This window comes from Sceloporus undulatus, chromosome 8, assembly GCF_019175285.1.
Source record: "Sceloporus undulatus isolate JIND9_A2432 ecotype Alabama chromosome 8, SceUnd_v1.1, whole genome shotgun sequence".
Classification (NCBI taxonomy): Eukaryota; Metazoa; Chordata; class Lepidosauria; order Squamata; family Phrynosomatidae; genus Sceloporus; species Sceloporus undulatus.
In genome coordinates this window covers 26,287,679-26,309,402 of record NC_056529.1, presented here as the reverse complement: position 1 = coordinate 26,309,402, position 21,724 = coordinate 26,287,679, and the positions used below count along the sequence as shown (strand labels likewise).

The 21,724-nt window shown below is 41.9% G+C and overlaps 1 protein-coding gene across 3 annotated transcripts in view; it reads left to right on the top strand.

The window, feature by feature from the left end:
• MAD1L1 (mitotic arrest deficient 1 like 1) overlaps nt 1-21,724 on the top strand; it is a 344,649-nt gene that overhangs the window by 125,450 nt on the left and 197,475 nt on the right. For all 3 annotated transcript variants that reach the window (XM_042437442.1, XM_042437440.1, XM_042437441.1), the window contains one exon: nt 8,470-8,526. In XM_042437442.1, the coding sequence (XP_042293376.1) occupies nt 8,470-8,526 (57 nt within the window). The remainder of the gene's footprint in view (nt 1-8,469; nt 8,527-21,724) is intronic.

Sequence of the window (21,724 nt, the reverse complement as noted above, 5' to 3'; positions counted from 1 at the left end):
GCAGCATTGCCCCATATCCACAAGGGATATGTTCCAAGACTTGGAAACACAAAACTATGGATAATAGTGAACGCTATTGAAATGAATGACTTCCAGCAACATTTGACCATAGAGTCATGCCAGGGGACCTAGAGATTCTAGTAAGAACATCTTTCTAGCCAAGAGATTTCAGGCTCGATCTGTTCAAGGACCAATTTGTTTGTCTTTTTGGCTCTCCACAGTGCCCTTAGTACTCTTTTCCAGCACCACATCTCAAATGAATTGATTTTCTTCTTATCCGCTTTCTTCACTGTCCAGCTCTCACATCCGTACATGGGGACAAGGATAGTTTGTGCAACTGTTAACTTTAGTGCTCAGTTATATATCTAGTGTTTAGGATCTCCTTTAGCTCTTTCATGGCTACTCTTCCCATCGACAAGCTTGTTTTCTGCTGCTCCAGAGAACAGGACCCGGAACAATGGATGCAAGCTGCAGGAAAAGAGATTCCACCTCAACATTAGGAGGAACTTCCTGACAGTTAGGGCTGTTCGACAGTGGAATGCACTCCTTCCTCGGAGGGTGATAGAGTCTCCTTCCTTGGAGGTCTTTAAACAGAGGCTGGATGGCCATCTGTCAGGGATGCTTTGATTTGGATTTCCTGCATGGCAGGGGGTTGGATTGGATGGCCCTAGTGGTCTCTTCCAACTCTATGATTCTATGATTCTATGACAGTCTTCTTCTGATTTCTTGGCTATAGTCCCCATTCTGATCAATGTTTGATCCAAGGTACTGAAACAAGGTTCACAATCTTTTTGTCCAAGATAGGAGCGTTCTATCGTTCTGTCCCAAAGGGCAATGAATACTAATAATTTGTAAGAGTAGATGATGAAAGGTTCCATGTGAGTAATAAAACTCTATAGCTTTAAAGCAGACCTTAACCAAACATCCTAGTATCATTCTTTATGAAGTTATAGCATTTCTTTTGGACCAGCCCCTGCCTTTCTCTCTTCTTCCCTCCTTTTTGAAATGCATTGGGTAATTTATTTTTGGTCAGGTGTCGTATGAAAGGGCTAATTCAGTAGCTTCTCTTAGCTATTTAAATTTATTTTGCATATCGCCATAAGCTGGCATGTTTTACTGGTGGAAATTACTTTTCATACCAGCTTTCACAATATTTTAATACAGTGAATTGCGGTATGCAAATAAACTGAAGTCTTGCGGTGTAACCATTGGAAGTTAGTTTTGTCACAATCCTTTCCACCCACACAATAGAGCTGTTCGCAGCTGTTTGAAATCAAAGCTCTCCACTGCTGCTGCAAAGCTAGGAAAATGTATGAAAATATCACATATGAGAGGGAAAACGTATTTGCTGTATCAATTAACCCATTTTGGTGTCTTGGATAAACAACTACGAACTAGCAGAACGTATATCTTCTTTAGCTGTAAATACTGATATTTGACAAGTCGCATTTTGTAACGTGTTTCATACGTCTGGCCCTTCTAGGTTTTGGAGTGGTTTCTTGCATTAGAACAATTGCTTTTGCTATGTCCAGAGGAGAGAACTTGCATAGTTACCCAGTTGTTAGTGGCATGTCCACTTTTAATGACCGTTGCATATTGAGCAACCAATTTGGAGCCACAGTGTAGGGTTTTTAGGCTGTATCTTGAGCCAGTTTGGTTTCTGAAGCCTGTATTATGCACAGCACAGCCAATATGAATCTAGAGAGAGAATATCTTTCGGCCCTGGCACAGTGGTTGCTAGATTGCAAAAATAAAAGGAACCGAAAGAAACGTCTTGGCACTTCATCACAAGCACTCGCTTCCTTAGCCTTATTGAAGGTCCATGTTTTTGAACCAAGATGCTGAAGTGGCACAGGTTTGTGATTCTCCAGCAGAATTTTTGATATATATATATATAAAAAATGCAGAGACAATGAAGTGTCTCCTAGATATTGATCAAACTTGACTCAGCTTCATTTCAGAGACCACTTTCTGTGGAGAGATTCATTTTGAGTCTGTGACCTTGTAGGTAAAGAGGGCAATAATCGCCCAAATGCCCAAATTGACTTGCTAGGTCTGCATCCACCTGCCTTGTTAAGAGGAGAACAAAAAATAGGGGAGAGCTTTCCTGGGTGCTTGCTGCATTAAAAAAAGGGCTAGAGTTTTGAGCTGTGTGTTTTCTCCGCTCTTCAGGATAGCCATAGTCTGCATCGGAAGACCCTCCATATTGTTACCAAAGCAATTTATGGCTTTCTGCCTCAAGTCAGAAAACAAATGAGAGAGAAAAATGGGGAGACTGGAAGTCCAAAACACCTGGAGGACAAAGGTTTGGGAACCACTGCCTTAGAATATAGCTCAGAATTAAGCTGTCAGTCAAAAGGTTTGACAAGACGTCACAGTTTGGACTGTCTGCCAGAAGCTTAATGAAGACGGAGCCAGGCTGACTGCCTTTGGGAGGACGTTGCACAATTGGAGTGTTGCCACAGAAGAAGCCCTGTGTAACGTACTCACATCAGCATCCGAGTATTATGAGTTTAATTATGAATCAATAAGAAAGAAAACATTGTACCCAGTTTTATTGACTTGACCTTTTAAGTCAAGATATTAAGGCTGTCTCTATGAAGAAATGCTTAGTGTGATAAGGTGTGGGAATCCCAAGTCAGAGGCTGGCTCTTTTAAATCCTTTTTAATTCAATCATCAAACTGCATACAGTACGTGATTTCTGGGCCCCATTTTTATTTAGGCCACGTTGTGGCAGAATCATGATAGTGAATTGCACTCCATAGGTTTTCTTGACTTGCATTTAAAACAGTGCCACCCCATTTTCCTGTTACAAGCTCAGGCTGTTCTTTGATATATCAGTTTTGTAGGCAGCTTAAGTGAACAGGATGTTAAAATATAAGCCCTGATAGGACTGGAACTGGGAAGTGGGGTGGTGGGAATCACAGGAGAGACAGCCTGGAGACCTCATGTGCTTCTTCAGAAAAGATTTGTTGTTGTTGTTAGCTGCCCTCGAGTCGACTCAGACTCATAGCGAACCTGTGGATGAGACACCTTCAAGAATCCCTATCCTTCATTGCATTCTTGCCCAGATCCAACAAGCCCTTGCCCATAACCCCCCAATTGAATCTTTCCATCTGGTCTGTGGTCTTCCTCTCTTTCTTCTACCTTCCACCTTTCCTAGCAATATTATTTTTTCTAGTGATCCCTGCCTTCTCATGATGTGGCCAAAGAACAATAGTCCCAACTTGATCATCAGCTTTCAAGGAGAGCCCTGGTCTGATCTGTCCAAGAACCCATTTGTTTGTCTTCTTGGCTGTCCATGGGACCATCCTAAGGACTCCTCTCCAGAACCACATTTTGAATGAGTTGATTTTCTTTCTGTCTGCTTCCTTCACAGTCCAGCTGTCATATCTGTACATAGGGATGATGGAAAATACAGTGGCCTGGGCAATTCTGACTTTAGTGCTCATTTGTATGTATTTGCTCTTCAGTATCTTGTCCAGTTCTTTCATAGCTGCCCTTCCCATTTCTAGTCTTCTTCTTATCTTTTTACTGCAGTCTCCATTCTGGTCAATGTTTGATCCTAGATATGTCAATTCTTTAACTATTTCAATTTCATTTCATCAATTTCTCATGGAACACTGAAATGGTACTTTTCTAGAATTTTATTAAATATGGGTTACAGGGGATATGTGTAAACCTGACATATCCTTCCCCAGAGCTGAGGATGCATCTGATGGCCAGAGATGGTGGTCCAGCACTTTGTCAAAGATGTTACTTGCTGTTTGGTGAGTTGTACTCTCCTATGAAGCAGCGTAATCTATCACAACGGGTGATTGCTTCTCCGTCTGGCGGATGAGAAGCAATTGGGGTGTGTTTGTTGATTTATCTAATTTGTTTGATTTATATCTTGCCCTTCCTCACAATGAGTCCAGTGCTGATATGTCCGATGTAACTGTCAGACAGTTAATGAATAGGTTGTGTCCGAAACAGTTTGTTATTTGCTATCCCAATTGTTCCAAATTCAGTCGATGGTTATAATGGTTGCTTGACAGACTCCCACAACAGTCAGGAAGGGAGCAATGGTCATGGGCTGCTGGGATTAATTTATGTCTGGGGTCTTCCTATCTGTGTCCCGCTCCCATTTTCTCTTGCTTATGTACACAGTTTTTAAGACACTTGATGTTGCTACATTTATTGTTCTTTAGGAGTTGCTTGATGCTGTTGAATTGAAAAGCACTAGGAAGCACGAAGATTAGGAAAAAAGTGTTCTGAAAAGGTCCTTATATCTCAAGTTAAACTGCAGCACAATTTCGGAAGCGTGTCACGAATTGCATCTGCAGTCTGGCATTCTCTCAAAGCAGACAGGGAGGTTAGAACATTGGAGAAGGGCTAGGCAAAAGCCTTTATGGTAGATTTCAATGGGCAGGTCCTTGGTTTTAGCTATTTACACACAATTAATGTGTGGACCAGGTTAAAGAATTATTTGATTGCATACCAACCATTTATTATTCATTCTAGAAATTTAGTATGTACCTGTACTAATTAAATTCTTTGCTTTCCAAAGCTTAGTATAATATAAGTGATCCAGTGTGGCTCTCTTGGTTAAGCTTGTTCTTCCTAGCTAGCAAACACTGAGATGAAAACTGCCTTTTGCTTTGACTTTTGGTCCTGCTATCATAAATGAGTTACTGTTTATACCTCATACTGCCTTGCATGCTGAACTCTTTGCTCACCTTCTGAGATCCTTCCCCAAATCTTCTTTTCTTGAAGCACCTTCAGCATAATCCTTTATTTTTCCTCACCAAATGAAGTCTCCGTGTTTCACGTGCGCCTGTTCGCTTTGATATCCCCTTTCCTCTCACTAGATTTCAAGATAAATGAAGAAGTGGTCTTTATCATCTTGTTATATAGGTTTGTACTGTGCCCATATATACTCTCAATTTTCTGCATTTTTACAAGAAAATCTTCTGTTATGCTTTTCCGATTCTTTTTTCTTCTGCATGTAAATGGCAACACAACTGCACGCCTTTCCAGATGCTGTAGGTCAGAATCTCTCATTAACCTTATTACTTTGGATTCTTAGTATGAGGAATACTGAGATTTCAATATTCTTCCATATGGGTTGGAAGTATTCTTAGGCTTAGCTGGGTATCGTGAGAGTCTGCAGCTTATGAGAGCGGTTGTCGACATTTAGGTCTAGGGAATCTGTCTGAGGCTCCTGGCATTCTTCAGCAGTTCAGATAGATGATCTGAGAGAGAAGCAGACTATCTGGAGCTGAGCACTGCTTTGGGCCAAACTTTAGCTGGGAAGAAGGCAGCAGAGATCTATCCAAGTTGAGCAGGTTTCAGGGCTTGTAAGCAGAGCTTTGCCATGGGTACAGAGCTGTAAGACCAGCTTAAAATAATAATATCCAGGAAACATTCTAGTGTTAGTTTGTTCATGCTAGACAAGATGAAATCTAGTGTATGTTAACTGAAATCAGTCCTCTTTTTGTACTCATAAATATAATGGCAAGTGTTTCATTGAAATGCTCTATACCAGTGGTTTCCAAATCTTTGTCCTCCAGATGTGTTGGACTTCAGCTCCCACAATTCTTGAGTTTTGGCCAAACTGGCTGGGGCTTCTGGGAGTTGAAGTCCAAAACACCTGGAGGACCAGAGATTGGACATCACTGCTCTATACACTGCTAAAGCATTGTGACAATATTCGAGACTATGTAGGGTTTTGGCCAAAGGACCAAACTGCTGCATATTCATAATATGAAAACAGTCTGTTTCATACCAGTTACAAGGGACACATTTTCCCTTGTTTTCTCCACGACTGCCCCTCTAAAACAAAACAAAGCACAACACAAGACCCCACAAGTGTTCTAGGACTGAGGGAGAGCAATAGGTAGCTTTGTGCCTTCCCAAGTCTCTTCCCAGCTGCTGCTTCTAAGCTGTTAAGGCAGCTAGCAGCTTTCTTGAAGCGCACTGATTAAATGAACCGTTGGCGAAGTTCAGAGCTGAATTTTTCTTTCTTAATTAAAAGTGTGCACATGACTGTCAGGCTGGTGATGGGTTAGATTTCCACTTTCTGTAGTGCAGTGTAGCATAACCCTGGAGATTGGTGCTGTTTGACCAGTCAAACAGATGTTCCTCAGTGGACCAAAAGCAATTGGACAGTTAGGTAAATGAGACGTTTATTTGTCCTGATTCCCAGGTCTCAGAAAATGTCCCCAGATCTTTCTGAATGACTCTCCATGAAGATGAAAGGTGGCAACAGATGACATAGTCAGGGGACATAGGGTTAAAAAAACCCCACAAGGTTTTTGAAATGGTAGTGCTTATTCTTTATATTCTATCACCTTCTAAAGGCATTTTGCAGCTGAAATTGCTACTACAAAATTCTACTGCTTTCTAAAGGGTAGGACATAAATGGATTCTCTGGCAGAATATATTGTTATGCTGTTCTTACATTTACAACCCAAGCAGGCATTAGGGATGGAGGGGAAGACAGTTTTTGTTCTCTTCCTGCATTCCAAATCTGGATTAAAAATGACCTGGGGGGAAATGTCATTCATCTCTAGAGATGGGCTGATCTGTCCCCCTCCCCTATATTTGAACTATAGTAAATTCTGATAATAAAAGAACTAAAACTAAATTCCCATTCATCATCCACAGGCCTTGGACTCAGATTAACAGCCTAAGCACACACTGGGTTAAGGTAAAAAGGAGATGTAAATTGGGTAGTATGGTAACTTTAATAGGACAGAATCAACTCCAGTTGCTTTGCATGTCAAAAGTCTGGTTAAGACGTCTGCTCAGGCTGCGGATGTGAGAAACAGCATAAGAACGGAGCTCAATGCAGCCTGCTAGTTGGCATTCCACACATGAAAATCCTATTCAGAAAGGTTTTGTTGAGATATCAGAGAATTACTTTTTACTTTTTACTTTTACTTTCCCCCCAGTTTTGATTTAGTGCCTAGATAAAAGCAGTTGCTGCCTGTGAAGAAGTTTGTGATCACAGTTGCCAAGAAAACTTCTAATCTTCCTCTTTGCGTCTCGGTGTTGACTCCAACCTGCTGATGTAATTCAACTTGATTAAATATTGGAGAAGAAGTTGTTTCCAGATACCACTGTATTTACGCCCGGCAGCGTGACGTCCCAGCGACAAACTTAGCAATAATTTTATTATGACCCTCTGGCACAGGAGAGGCCTCCCCTGCAGTATTTAATTAGCATGATTCCATGTTTCCACGCCAGGCACTGAATTGATATTAGAATCCTATAAATCCAGTTTGGGGGCCCCTTTGCATTAATAATCGGGTGTGATTGCAGGGTGCGCGCAGCCAGGTTGTGCGACTTGGTGGTAGTTCCTGCTGAACCCATGGCTGCGGCAAGCGCATAATTGCAAGGTTTGTTTGGAACGCAGAGTGGCACATTTTATGTTGAGCTCTTGAGACAGTAATTTTTGTTTTCTTCCATTTCGGTGTGATTAGCTTTTGTGCCTTGATGGTTTCCTCCGCACTCCTCCACTGGCGCCACTTCTTTGTACTGAATCGCTTGCTGTTCACCTCTGTCTTGGGTAGTGTGCTTGTAAAGATCATTTTGGTGCCGTGTCGGGATGTTGTTCTAAAGGCCCCGGAGAGCTTTAATGAATAATGCCTGCAATGACACGAATTAGTTTGTTTGAAAGGCTTCCATTCTCGTTGGGTATGTTGAGGTGGTTTAAATGAGTTTCTGTGCCATCAGTTGAGATTATTCTTTGAGCTTCTGTGTACGGAGCTGCAGGGAGGATAATTGGTCTGTAGCATGATATCATGAAAACGAAAAGAAGAGGGGAAAATAAGAAGAGTATGTTTGCATGCTGTTTCTTTCAAAACAAGGATAAAATATCAGCGTTGGTCTGGAATTCCTATGGCTGAGGGCCTGCCACACCGATTCTTTTGCAAAAAGGAAAACAAGAGTCCCACATGTTTGACAATATTTGCAATGGCGTTTCTAAATCTGTGTGTCTCAGGATGCCACAGTTCTTCCCCGATCCAACCTCCCATCATGGTTCTTCACTGAAGAAGTCTCTCTTTCCGGATGTTCTCTGAGGCTGTTTTGCAGCAAGTTTTAGCAGCCCCAGAAATATTCTTCCATGACTCCATTTCTGTGAAAGAATCACTGAATGAAGTTATTGTCGTTGTATATATGGAAGTATGACCACAATGCGATCCCTCTGTCATTGTTTCTCACCCTCACTTCTGTTGGTGCATTGACCTTTTGTGTTCACTTTTTCACTGGGAAACACTCAAATCTCAACATTTCCGAAGATATAGTGAATATTTGATTATTTATTACATTTCTCCCTTTATAATATTTGCATAATTCTTAACCATGATGAGGTGACATTTCAACTTTCTATTTGCAGCCCTGTGCCGCTGTAACAGTGGTTTTTGCCTCTCGTTTTGTTTTGTTCTGTTTTCTTGATTCTTTCTTTCTTTCTTATCTTGAAGGCTCAGTTGTCCCAGACTTTGGAAGAAGCAGGAAACCAGAAGAAAAGGGCAGATATGGTAAGTGTCAGGGTTGGGGGAATTTGTTAATGATATATTCTGGGAACAAGAGCATTTTTTAACCTGTGCCACCCACTAAAACACAGGATTTCCTTAGCAAAAAGCCCTTCATCACGGAGAAAGTTGGACAATTAATTGTAAACAGACATGTATACCCCACAGTTTCCACCCTCCTGATTTTTATTGTTGGACCAATTATGTCAATGGCTTGAACTATCGTTTGCAATTGTAATTGCTCCATATGAATCCCTGAGATTTGCATTCTCTTCTTGTTTGAGGATGTGTGGAGAGTACCCAGGTATCACCAGAGATGTGAACATCTCCTGGGTTTAGCTGAGGCATGGAGTTGTAGTAAGAGTTGTAGCGTGACACCTGTGCTTTGACTTTTCATCTTGTCTAAAATCACCTTTGGTCCTACTTGAAATCTCTGAACTCTGCTGGGATACATTATGCAGCGCCATTCTCTGGAAAGCCTCTTCCTTTCCTTCCTACATGCTGCCGTAGAATAGAGCTCCAGGGCTGCATTTAATATCCACTAAAGCAGCACTTATTTCTTGGCTTAAAGATTTTGCACATTTCATGGCACGTTGTTCAGAACTTTGATATCCATGATTAAACGTTGAAGTATTAAAGTGGGCAAAATAGGCTTGTCATATTCAAAAATAAATTGTTGAATTTCCTGATGGCTGTGAACAGAAAAAAGGCAGCCCTTTGTATACTCTCAGATGTTTTCTTGAGGTAGCTACTTATTTATCAAAGCTGTTTAAAGGGGTTTGCTGGTGTGATTATGCAGAATTTTCTGCAAACTGGTTTCCGTCACAATGTTTAATTTCCCCCCTCTCCGCTGTTCTTCAGCTCAGATTCTTTTATCCCCTTTGGTGACTTACGCACATCCGTTGGCTGGAGGAGCTGGGCTCTGCGTGGTTGGGGTTGAACAAAACAACGCTGCAATTTGTTTTTCTGTACCTTTCTTTATATTCATCCATAACTTACACTTCAGTTTTTTGGCAGTTCAAGACCTGCAAATGAGCAGGTTACAAGGTTTCATGGTCAGAACATTTCAGCTCAAGTAAACCTAAACAGCATAAAACAAATAGCATGAGCATGAAAAGGTTTATGGAAATCTGTTTGTATTCGTGGAAGCAAAAGAAATACTGTATGTAGGACAAGCTGTCACGGAAAGAAATATATACAGTGGTTCCTGGCTAAATACTCAACCTCTGTCTGGTCATTTCTGTGGAGCGTTCACACATTGTTCAAGTCTCACGAGGTTCTCCTTCCTGAATAAGTATAACTTCAGAAAGACTCACTTTCAGGAACTTGGGGGATGCTGATGGGCACCACATGGTCTCAAAAGATGGACCATTATCGCATTGTGAGGCAGGATGCATTACCTGAATTGGACAGGCTTCATATAAATTCAGAACAGGGATCTCAATGAAGCCATACATTACTCCAACCTGACATAAGGGTTAGCTGTTAGATTTATTGGAGTATCTAGCCCCAATTTGGTTGACTGGCAGAGACTCCCCAGAGTCTCAGATAGAGGTGTTTGCCAGCGCTTGATCTTAAGAGATATCAAGCGTTGAGATTGGCTCTTCTACTCATACAAGACGTACTACACTACCAGAGTTATTGGTTCTCTTAGGTGCTGACATTCACAGTGGTGAATTTTGCCATTGACCATATAGATATAAAAGTGTGATTGTTGCACAATTACACAGTTCTTTAAAGATCATCCCACAATGTATATCTATAGCATATACCATTTCTTCAGAGATGCTATCTCTTATTGATAGTCTGTTCTTGAGAAATATTAATCACTTGTCAAGGGTATCTCCTCCCAATTTTTTACTTTTCAGTCCAACCTCTCTTCTCATTCCTGTCTGTCCTGTTTTCAAGCATCCTTGGACAGCTCTATTAATTTGCTTCTCTTTTAGTTGCCAGCACCCTTGTGGTTTCAGTAATGAACTGCTGCACACATGCCAAGGTCTTTCAGCTGGGCTGTAACTATTTGCAGCTCCAATATTGGGCCTTCTGTAAGGAGAGCCTGCCAGCTGAGTCAAGCTGTGCAATGGAGGGTCCCTTAAGGATTTGCTACAGTCAGATCTGAAGCTAAAATGGGTTTTAATTGAGACGTCGAAATGGCTGTGATCACTTCATTTGGTGACAGATTTGGCTCTACAACACTTTTGTCTCTTCTTAGTTTCTTCTTCTTTTCTCTCTTTTTAATAGCTGGAATTTTTCTAGCATTATTTATTCATACGTAGGAGTATTTTTATTCTGCCTTAGGGCCCTAACAAGGCCCTCCAAAGCAGAACGGAACGCTCTCAAACAAGGCATCGTAAAATACAAATTAAAACTTAAGTCCTTAAAATCAGAAGCAGCAAAGTGAACTCCTTTAATCATGTGCCTTAAGAACTATGAAGAGTCAAGTGGAATTAGGGTTCTCCAACTGCAAGTCTTATCCTTCATAGGAGGATAGGCAATTCTCAATTAAATATCTCTGCAAGGTGCCATGGTTGATGGGGCTGAAAGGTGCCAAAAAGTCCAGCAGAGTCTAGAGGAATGCATCCCTCCTCTTCAGTTCCCAGTGTATGTTGTTCAGCCATGGAGCCAATCTCTTTCTAGCCCAAACTCAGATGGGGAAGGATCTCCTCTGGTGCCTTTGCGTGGCAAATGCCTGAGTAGCAAATGGTGGTCACTCACAAATTTAGGTACTCATTAAAAACAAATCAACTCTCTCAGCTTGGAGACTCGGTTGCTCTTTGGCATGCCTACACTGCCAGTAAAAAAATGTGCAGCATGTTCCCTTGAAATCTCTTCCATGCAGAGCCTTCCTTTAGCACAATCTACTGTGAACAAATTGCATCAAGTTGAGGGATGGAAGAGAAACTATCAAAGAGCACAGAAGGATGGTTTGTTGCTCACCATAAACCTAAACCTCGATGGCTCATCTCTTACCATGGCTATTGTCATTCTGAAGATGCAACAGTTTTTACAAATTACTTCCATGCTCTAGGAATACTTTCCCTGTTCCTCCCCGCCTTCTTTCTTTCCTCCTCATTATATTGGTGTTCCTGTGTGTTAAGCAGATCTGCGCTCTGCAGGAATCGTTTCAAAATACTTTTTGCTGCAGTGAGTGTCCTACTTTGACTAATAACTAATTGAGTCTGATATTGACCTAAGAAAGCTTTTAAGTTTGTGTCAACAGGGAGGAGAGGTAAAATCTATGCCTGCTGTATCTCACGGTGTAGCCCACGCTTCCTTCAAAACGTTTTGAGAAGCAAACTCTTCAGCAGTAACCTGACTGTATGGCTGTGGAACGTATGGTCTGTGGCTCTCAAAAGCCACAAGGTTTTTTTAAACGGCTGATTTAAACAAACAAAACCCGATGACTTAAAAATGCTGCGCAACACAGGGACTTAGTTCCCACAACCTTCTCAAGAACCCCAGATACTTGAAAAGCCACTGCCCCCCAAATCAACCCGGCGTTTGCTGAAAACAAAGCTAGAAGTGATGACTATTATTTTGAGGTCTGCAACCTTTCCATATAATGAGCCTTTGGTATCTGCTGGGGTTTGGTTCCCAGATACCAAGATCCATGGATGCTCAAGTCCCATTATATACAATGGCATCCTAAAATGGTGTCCCTTATATAGAAGGGCAAAATCAAGGTTTGCTTTAAAAATAATAATTTGTAAGCCATGGTTGGTTGAATCCATGGATGTAGAATTTGTGGATATGGACACCCACCTATATGTGAATTTTACTTTTAGTGTTCTGTCATGCCTACTAAATAAACTTGTTAATGTTTATAATAATAATACATAATATATTTATATTTCCCATCTCTCCCTTAGGATCGAGGCGAGATTACAATCTAATAAAATACATACAAGTACAATCAATAAAATACAACAACAATAGTAATTTCAATTAAAAACTAGCTCTATCATAATGCGACAATAATTAACAGTAGGATTGCACAATAATCACAGTCAAGGGAGTGGAGTAATTAAAGTGGATGGATGTCCTGTACAGGATCAGATATGACTAATGGTTGCATGGCTCTTTTGGACAAAGAGGGTAACCTGGAGTAATGAATGACTAGCAGATAGTGCCGGGCGAAAATAAGATTGCTTCTAGGGATGCCAGAAGGCTTGGTTGGCAGCATTTGCTACCCGTGACATTGCACTCGCGTAGTCCAGAACTACTGTATCAAAGGATAATAGACCTGCAAAGCTAACTGACACAGTGTATTCTAGCTCATGATTCAATTACCTCTCTTCTAAAAGTCAGTTTACTACTTGGGGGAAAAAGAGAGAGAGAGAGAGAAATTTAAACAGCTCCAGCTAATTGCAGTTGACAAGACAAAGGCAGTTTGACTTTCCAGTATTAATTAGCCAACCCATACTAATTAGCTTGTATAAGCACAATTCATGCTTCTTTCTCAAAATGCAATTAATACCGCCACCAAAAGACGTCTCTGGGCTGCGCCATCCTGTCATTAACATACTTCACCCTCATTATGCATGGGCAGCAGTGGCGAGAGCAGTGGGTTTGTGATTAGAGCCATCGAGAAACGCCTTTTGATATTTCATATTCTGTCGTGAGTCTGAACCTGGGATTTATTTTGCGGTTTAAGCAGAATTAACCTCTCGCCGAGGGCTGTGTATATTGAATGAAGGGACTTTGATTCTTTCCCCTCTTGATTGTTTTGCGTGGTTTCGCCGTGAAGACTCGCATATCTCCGTATAAATATTGTTTCTTCCTTAAGCTGTGCACACACTTCTGGAAGTAAAATTGCAATGGAAAATCAAAATCGGCCAGTTGGAAGTCAACTAAGTAATCTTGCATGTTAGATGAGAGGCAGGGACTACATAGCCTAGTTGGGATACACAGAAAGTCTAGAGCTTAGTGGTAGACTGTTGCTGTATTTGCATACAAGTTCAGTTATTAGTGTATTAATAACATTACTATTTTAATTTATATTTTAATATCTGTAATTGCAATTTTAATGGTAGCTTTTACTGGTAGTTGGAAGCCGACTTGTATCCCAGCCACGGGAGAAAGGCGGACTGTAAAAGTAATGAATAAAAATGAATAAAGAAATACAGATTGGTAAGGATAGCCCTGCTTATTATTTGTAGAGGAGAGCTGTTAGTGGTCTGGGTTTTGTTTTTTATTCTGTGCATTAAGGTAATTATTTCTTGCCTTCCCCTTTTGGATATATAACAACCTCCAAACCAAGGTAGACCTAACGCCTATTTTTTGTTTCCTATGGAACTCAGTTGAAATGCATGGTCTCTGGAAGAATTCCCTTTGGGGGCTTCAGCATGTTTGCCTCATGTTCCCTTTTTGGAAATTGTTTAATTTAGGAGCCCCTGCAAAAATGGAAGCCATCTGTTGTATATTACTAGATGCGTAACAGATACAGATGTGGAAACACTGGTACCTTGGCGAGGTGAATGATAATGAATACATGTGAGATCAGGAGAATCGTCAATGGCTCTTCCCTTGCTCAACTTTGCATCCCCAAACTATGTCTAGATTTGATCTGATTTGTCTTTGGCCTGGTTATCTTGGATTAATTTGGAGGCCTGGCTTTTGCTAGAGATGACTCTCATGAACCCAAAATAGGGTTTGGATTTAGAGAGAGAAACTCTCCTTTCAGTTATGTGCCTCCCCTAATTACATAAAACATGGCTTTCCAAATTTTACCAGGTAAATAAACGAAGGTACTAGATGTGAAAGAAAACATTGCAACAGGAAAACGCACCTCTGGCGGATTCTGCTGTTGCTTAAGTGCTGCCAACAAAGCTATTCATTACTGAATCCTGGAGAATGTTTGCAGTCGCTTTCCACTGTAACTGCAAGTAACTTTCCTACAGCGGCGAGCTTACGCTGGATTTAACTTTAGCTTGAAGGCTTCTTTTGCCATTAAGGTCTGAGATTATAGCATTCCAGGGCTGAGGATGGGATCAGATATAAAGAGATCTATGGATTTATGCAACGCGGTAACAGTACAGCAACAATAAAAATTGTCCTTTTTTTCCATGCTGACAACCCCTGCCGTACTCGGTTTCTTCTCCCATAAGAACTGATTTTGGCAACTGTTACTGGATATACCACAAAATTCGTATCGTGGAGCTAAAGGAGACCTGGCAGGGTAGATAGGATAAGAAGAATACATGCAACTGAAAGCCATCATGTATTTACAGGGAGCTGGCAAGAGCGGCTATGAATATTTTCCTTTTGTGGTTGCTCTTGAGAAGCCTTCATTTTTCCAAATAGCGCACCTCTCCGCAGCGTGTGAAGCTTCTTTACACTATGAGACCCAAAATGGCTTTGCTGGACATAGTTTTGGGAGACCTTTCATGAATGTGTTGTGATCTCTCAGTTCCCACCCTCTAAAATGGTGACATGGTTGACCTCCTTCACACTGATTTTGGGAAGCTGCACACACTAAATTTAATGAAATATTTGGGATGTTGTTGAGATCACTGGAAACATGGGTGTTTGACATAGACCAGTTTGCACTATGGCCTGAATCCTGTTGGTTGGTCCCAGTTAGAGTGGACCCAAGGAATCAAACGCTGAATAAAGAATGATCCCTTATGTAAATCCCATTGATTAAATACATTTATTCTACCTGAGACTAACAACAGAATTCAGGCCTATTGACTTAGGAAGATGTAAGCTTTCAGGAAGATATAAGGTTTCCCCTCCGATCCCCTGTTATCTGTATCATTTATGTCACAGAAGCCAGATACCCCAAATCTTTTGCATTCAGATTGCATGTTCTACTACCGAGCTATGACTTCCCTGACCCCAGTGTCAGACAACTGTTACTATATACTGTGGTATGTGCCAGCGTAGACCAATGGTCGGGGGCACAGAATGCAGTTTTCTTAGCATCATTGTTTAAATGAATGTTTCTAGACATTATGACTACAAGAGTATAATTGAAAGAAAGTGGGCACTCTCTCCGAAAACCTTCCTAAGCAGTGCGGTGTGTGACTGAATATGACTTTGTGTGGCTGGGGGTAAGGTTTCTTTCTTGTTTCTTGCTCCTTACCACTCCTTATGAGTTGCAAAACTAGAATAAATCCTATAAAATGATTTAATTTACAGACTGTATTATGCAAAATATGCAAAATTTTGATCAGCTTGATATATTACAGCATAGGCTGCAGAATGTATGTTTCCTTGGCATAGTGTTTGATTTATCTTAGTGCAGAATTTTAAAACATTTCAGTATGGGCAAAACTAATAATTCAACCTAAGGTGTCAGTGTTAGGCTTCAGCATCCCCTCCCTTCTAACTCTAAATGGATAAATCAAAGACGGAAAATGTCATCTTGATCCTATCAATGTTCAGGCAGAGAGGCACCCTGCTAAGTATGCGCAGGCTTGTAGTTGTAGCCCTCCCATTCATGGGTCTCAGGGGTGTAGCTATGTTGTTCTCACTTTAACAGCTATTCAGCTGGTAGGTAGAGGTGGTCCCACTTGGGCATGTTCTTGTTCCGGAGCTGTTGTGCAGCCTCTCCAAGGCAAAGAGATCATGCGGTGCAACTTTTCCGGTGACCTTTTGTTACATTATTAAAGGCCTCCCTCTCTCTATCACTTAATTGAGGTTGACAATTCTTTGTTGTATTATAGGCTCTGGCTTGTCAGGATAATTTTTTAATTTTTTTAAAAAAACTATGAATATTTCATTAACCTCTAAAGACTGGCTGTTTTAGTCCTAGCTCTTGCCAAGCCCTGTCCTACTGGAGTTGCTTCTGGCTTTGGCGTCTTTGTAGAGACGCTTTTGTCCCCTTGTCTTCACTTGGTGCTCATTCCACTCTCCGGCTTGATGGCAGGGGACCCTGGGATCCCAAAGACCGTTTTCACATTTTAGTCCCATTTCCAAACACTTGCTTTCAAGTGTCGCTTAACTTTTTACCTGCCTCCTTGAGGCATTTTTGTTTTGGTTTACTGCTCTGGAAGCAGAACTATCGTGGCTGTCAGACGGCAAAGAGATCAAAACAAGCCCCAAAGAGCACAAGCCGTTGGCCACATCTTTCAGCATAACTTGGTAAGTGAGATTTACGGATCCTCTTGGGGGTGAAATCCAAGAAGCCAGGGTCATATAAGCGAGGTAGACATACTCCAAATAAATAAACAACACCCCCCCTCAAAAAAAAATTATGATGCCTTTACATTTAAAAAATTCTGTGAACTACCTGCTTGAGAAGATGTGAGTAATGACTACTTGAAAAGCCAAAGAAGTGTTTGGGAGAGCCTTGATACAGAACTATCATTTTTTTGAGGGAGTTCACAGTTCTCTTTACCCAGGAAGATTTGGATGTGGAAACTCCCGCCGTCACATGCTGGAACCAGTAAAGGATGCCACTCATGCTTTGAGGTCCAGCAGAGACAGCCATCTCTGCACCTAAATCTCGGGGATTCTGCTGATTCAGCTATGTCTTTACTTAACTCAACTCTTTCCTCAACTCTTGACCATTTTGCCCCTGTCTCTGTACACACTTCTTCCTCTAAGACTAGGCCTCAGCTCTGGCTTACCCCCAACATTAAGTTTCTCCGGTCCTGCTCTAGAGCGGCCGAACGTCTTTGGAGAAAGTCCAAAGAGTGGGTTGATTTTATCCATTTCAAATTTGTTCTCTCTTCCTTCTCACGCGCCCTCTCTATGGCTAAACAAACTTATTACAAATCATTGATCTCCGCCAATGAGAGGCGCCCGCAGTGTTTGTTCTCCACCTTCAACACTTTGCTTAAACCTCCCTCTCCTCCTGTCTCTTCATCATTCTCTCCTAATGACTTTGCTAATTATTTCATCTCTAAGATTTCCACTATTTGCTCTGAGATAGTCCCTCCCGATTCTTCTTCTGCTCATAATCTTCTATCGCCCTCGCCTAACAAATTCTCTGTGTTTCCTCCTGCCTCTTTGGATGAACTCTCTACACTTCTGAACTCTTCCAAACCTGCAACCTGTTCTCTTGATCCAATTCCTACTTGTCTTCTAATCTCTATAGCTCCCTCCTTTCTGCCCTCGCTTCTCCATATCTTCAATCTCTCTCTCTCTCTCTCTACAGGCTCCTTCCCCTCGGACTTCAAACATGCTCTCATTTCCCCAATTCTGATAAAACCTTCTCTTGACCCCTCCTCTTTGTCTAGCTATCGTCCGATTTCTCTTTCTTTTGGAACGGGTTGTGTATTCGCGCTGTCTTGAGTTTCTAGAAGCCAACTCTATTCTTGATCCCTTTCAGTCTGGTTTCCGCCCAAGGCATTCCACAGAGACAGCTCTCACTAAGATCTCGAATGACCTTTTACAGGCCAAGGCTAATGTCCTTTACTCTGTTCTCATCCTTCTCGATTTGTCTGCAGCCTTTGACACCGTTGATCACTGTCTCCTAATTGACATACTCTCTGATCTTGGGTTCTCAGACTCTGTTCTCGACGGTTTAGATCTTACTTGTCTGGCAGATCTTTTGCAGTGGTTGCAGGAGGTCAGACTTCTTCTCCTGTTCCCTTCTCTGTTGGAGTTCCCCAGGGCTCTGTTCTGGGTCCCCTTCTGTTTTCTCTCCACACACTGTCCTTAGGAAAACTCATTAGCTCTTTTGGCTTTTCCTACCATCTGTATGCCGATGACACCCAGCTGTATCTTTCCGCCCTTGACCTTTCTCCAAGGCTTGAACAGCAAGTTTCGTCCTGCCTCACAGCTGTCTCGCAGTGGATGCGCCATCGGCATTTGAAGTTCAACATGTCCAAGACGGAGCTTCTTGTCTTTCCTCCTAAGCCCACCCTTCAACACTCCTTTTCTGTTTCTTTGGACAACATTTCTGTTCAACCAGTCCAGCAAGCCCGCAGTCTTGGCTTTATCTTTTACTCTTCTCTATCGTGTATCCCTCAGATCCAGACCACAGCCAAGGCTTGTAGATTCTTTCTATACAATATTGCCAAAATCCGACCATATCTCTCCGCCTCTACTGCCAAGATCCTGGTCCATGCCCTAGTGATCTCACGACTTGATTACTGTAACGTCCTCCTGGCTGGGCTTCCTCTTTCTCACCTCCGTCCTTTAATCTCTGTCCAGCATTCAGCTGCACGCATTATCACTTCCACCCACCGCTTTGACCACATCTCTCCTGTGTTGGCATCCCTTCACTGGCTCCCTCTCCCTTTCCGCATTCAGTATAAGCTCCTGCTGTCGACATTTAAAGCCCTCCATGGACTGGCCCCTCCTTACTTATCAGACCTTCTTTCTCCTCACCTTCCCACCAGGGCCCTCCGTTCTGGTAGTCAAGGGCTCCTGTCTCAGCCCAGGATTTCCTCTGCCCCATCCCGGATTCGCCCCTTTTCACTTGCTGCCCCTCACTCCTGGAACCTTCTTCCCCCGCGAACAAGAGCCATCACTTCTTTAACCAGCTTCAAAATGGAGTTGAAAACCATCCTGTTCAGAGAAGCCTTCCCAGGCATTGCATAATTGTCGCTTGCTATTTGGTGTTCTTTTGTTTTCTGTTTATCAAACCATTTCCTGTATTGCTATGTATTGTATATGCATTATCCTACTTGAGAGTATGTATTTTCCCTGGATGAAGATTAACCTTCCATTTTGAAGCCAAGCCCTCCCTCCATTCCATCTGCCTTGGTCCAGGCCTTGGAGGTAGACAGGAACTGCTGGACCTCTTACCCTTTCCCTCCACCACTCCCTTCTCCTTCTGTGTCAGGTCTTTTTAGATTGTAAGCCCCAGGGCAGGGAACTGTCTAACGAAAAAGATTGCATGTACAGCGCTGTGTAAATTTACAGCGCTTCATAAATAAAGGATAATAATAATAATAATAATAATAATAATAATAATAATAATAATAATTTGCACTATGCAGAGGAGATGCACAGTTGCAATTCCTCTCTTCTCCTTCTTAAGAGTAGTCTTATGTCCTTTGTGTACTGGTATGCTAAAATGTGGAGCACACAGGTCATGCACATCTTTTCCTTGTCATTCACATGTTCAAGCCTAGATTTCTCTTTTCCCAGGGCAGCTTGGCTTACATGCATTTAAATACTGATGGGTTTGAATAGCTTCTTGAATTGTGTTGAGACTTGTAGTCAAACACAGCCTTTCACTTTGGTATATCATACCGTCTCTGCGCAGCTCACTTCTTATTTATCTTTGCCTTTTAAAGACCTGCTCATTTCCAAAGAAGCTTTTGGAAACATTTCATCAGCCCCGTTGCTTTTTAAATATTTATGATGGACTTTGAGCTTCCTTTCAAGAAAAATCTTAAAAGAGTGTATGGGTGAAGATTTTTGTGTGTCTGTGTGTGGTTCAGGGTAGGCATGCTGGATTCAACTATTTAGTTAAATTTTACAAGTATGGCACCATTTGACCTTACAAAAGGCCCACCAATATCAGGTATGTACAACATAAAATCATAACGTTGGAAGAAACCCTGTGGGCTATCAGGTGCAAAGCCACGCTCAATGCAGGATCTTCAGCTAGCTGTCCAGCCTCTTTTTGAAGATGTTGAGTAAGGTGCAGTGTCTCCTTCTGCTGCTTCTCATTGGAGTAGGAAAGAGGATTCTTGGACACCCTTTGAGTGGCAATTGGAAAATAAAGAAACCACCGGTGAAAGCTGGATGATGGGACTCATCCATTAAATATAAGGTCTTAAAAACAGGGTTACTGAGAACCAAAACAAACGTAGCCTTGCTTTTTCAACTAGCAGTCTCATATCAAAACATTTTCTAAGCCTGCCGAAAAGATAACAAGGAGAAAATAACATCATGCCTCTCGAGGGAAGAAGCTCCATATTGAGTTCAGAAGGGAAAAGGCAAAGATGGGGATATTTGTTTGTTTAAAAGCATGCGAAATGGCCTTAGATGCTAAAAAAAGGGTGGGCTAGGAATCACCACTGACATTAGTCCTGTGCATCAACAGACTGTTATAATTATCCCTAACCTTTAAGCCAGGTTTGGCTCCCAGAGCCAATTCTAATCCATAAGCACCAGAGCACATTATGCTATTAGCAATATAGAAAGGTGTTTATGACGTCTCCCCTGCTCCTTGGCATTAATGTATTTATGATGTCTCTCCTGGTCTCTGGCATTTAATGCACATAGACCTGGTTCCTGCTTCCACTTCTGCCCTTGGAAAGTTGCTGTTAGAATAAATCTATATAATGACATGCTGAAGCCATCCGTAAAAGAACAGTAGCAGGATAATGTCCTGGGACCGAAAGCATCATCCTTCCCAGAGTTTGGAAATGTTACTTCTTTGGACTACAGGGCCAAGAATCTTTGAACCAGCATGGCCAATGGCCATACAAGCTGTGGATGGATTTATAACGGGGAAAAAGTACAATGCCAAGCTCCACTCCAGTCCTACCACTCCAGAGCTATTAATGCTTTCAGCATTCCATTCTTAAAAGTAGTTTTTCCATGTTCAGCTGCAGAGTAGATGGGCTCTTGCTGCTAGCTGGTGATAAAGATGCCAACCCACAGCAACAGAAGTGCCCTGCTAGGTCAGATCAAAGACTTATCTAACCCATCCTCATGCGCCTGATAGTGACCAAAGAGATGCCCACAGGCAAGATGGGGGAACAACCCCAGTCTCCCACTTGTATTGTCCCAGCAGTCCAAATTCTGAGGCATACTGGCTTTCTTCCTGAAGGTAGTATATCACCATCATTAGAAGCCACTGGTGGCTTTATTATATCCTACAGGATTTTGACTAATCCTACTTTAAAGTCACTGTAATAGATAGCCATTAACACATCTTGTGATGGTGAATTCTACTGTTCACTTGTGTGTTTGTCTGCCTTCTGTCCCAGCCCTTCTTTTATCTGCGAAGTCTCCAGTGTGCGATTGATATTTCATGCCCTAAATGCATGTTTGCGTATAGCAATGAAGCTGATTCGCATGATCTTGCCATTTTGTGATAATTGCTATTGTCATAGACTTATTGAACTGTGGGGGATGAACCACATCCCACTAGGGTCACAAGATATGTTTCAGCCTAAGCCTCCGGTTTATTCATTGAGCCATCTGAACTGTTTACTAGGAAGGCACACTCACAAACACAGAGGAGGTATTTGGAGATACTTAAAGCAATGCAACAAGGTAAGAGCAAACCCATTTGGACTTATTTAGAGTCTGGGTTGATGGTTTGGAGTGACATGCTGGTTGCCAC